This window comes from Phytophthora parasitica (assembly GCF_000247585.1).
Source record: "Phytophthora parasitica INRA-310 unplaced genomic scaffold supercont2.22, whole genome shotgun sequence".
Classification (NCBI taxonomy): domain Eukaryota; phylum Oomycota; class Peronosporomycetes; order Peronosporales; family Peronosporaceae; genus Phytophthora; species Phytophthora nicotianae.
Window position 1 is genome coordinate 958,651 of NW_008649008.1, and position 1,250 is coordinate 959,900.

Consider the following 1,250-nt stretch of genomic DNA (forward strand, 5'->3'; position numbering starts at 1 on the left):
GGACGAGTAGGGTATCTGAACGAGATATCTCTGAACTCAAGACGACCCTCGACCTTGGCCAAACGGAGACCATCCGGACTAAACGAGTCGATTGTAGTGACTCGGTCTCGAATCGCGAAGATAGTGGAGCCAGCCTTGAACGCCTTGGGGGCATCACCCATGAACGACGAAGCACCACTGACGATTTGAACAGACATCATGATGGCCATGAGAGTCCGCATCATCTCCGTAAATCCAATCGTGCCATCATTCACCTTCTTGGCACCATACCAAAAGATAAGTGAGTAGGTCGCCATCATGATGAACGAACTGAAGCCAAGTGACGCGCCATTGATCTGTGCTTCCTTGCTACCTTTCTGGAGCGGTTCTTCCAGTAATTCATCAAACACGTCAGCAGATCTCTTCTCGATACCCAGAGCGGCAACAGTACGAATATTACTGAGAACTTCAGACGCGTGGGCACCGGGTACAGCCAAGTCGTCGGAGATTAAACCACCGCCTTGCATTTGTTTCATTCGAGCCACATGGCCAAACAGCAAGAACGGCATAATGGCCAGCATGATCAGCGATAGCAACCAGCTACCAAATCCAAAAGAGATCACCAATGCTGCGACCAACGTGAAGATGGCCTGGAACACACGAGCTTGCGAGTCACCCGACAACAATGCGACCTTGGTAGCGTTTGTAGCAAGGTCGGCAGTCAGCGCACCTGTGGCGTTCTCCTTCTCGTCGAAGAACCCGACGTTCTGGCGACAGAGTCCTTCAAAGTTCGTGTTACGTAGACGTGTCGTAGTCTTCTCCTCGATAAACTTGAAGCAGTAGGTCTGCATGTACATGAAGATCGCAATCACAGCAGCCCCAACGAGGTATAAGATGCCGTAAAGCTCCACGTTGTCGTACAGGTCGCTTAAATAGGATCTATCCCCAGTGTTCTCGTACATTGCGTACTTTTCTGTCATCGACGTGATCATTCCCGTGATCAACAGAGCAGACGCTGGCATCGCGATACCACCGACGCACGCACCAATCAATCCAACAATGAAATAGTTCTTTTCAGGCTTACACAACCGCGCGATGTCCATGAGAGTGAACGGCTGTTTGGCCAAGAAGTTTTTCTCCACTGTACTCACAGAGATATCCGTCTTTGTCGAGACTCCACTCAACGTACGTGACAGATTCGTTTTTTCAAGTTTGGTTTCAGTCTCCCGTCGCTCAGCTTCCTGTTGTTCCTCTTGTGAACGTAACTCCTG

General features: G+C 50.1%; 1 protein-coding gene across 1 annotated transcript in view; it reads right to left on the reverse strand.

The window, feature by feature from the left end:
• PPTG_22763 (hypothetical protein) overlaps nucleotides 1-1,250 on the reverse strand; it is a gene marked incomplete at both ends in the record, with an annotated part of 10,694 nt that overhangs the window by 7,554 nt on the left and 1,890 nt on the right. Inside the window, one exon of the mRNA XM_008906117.1 lies at nucleotides 54-1,220. Coding sequence (XP_008904365.1) covers nucleotides 54-1,220 — 1,167 coding nt within the window. The remainder of the gene's footprint in view (nucleotides 1-53; nucleotides 1,221-1,250) is intronic.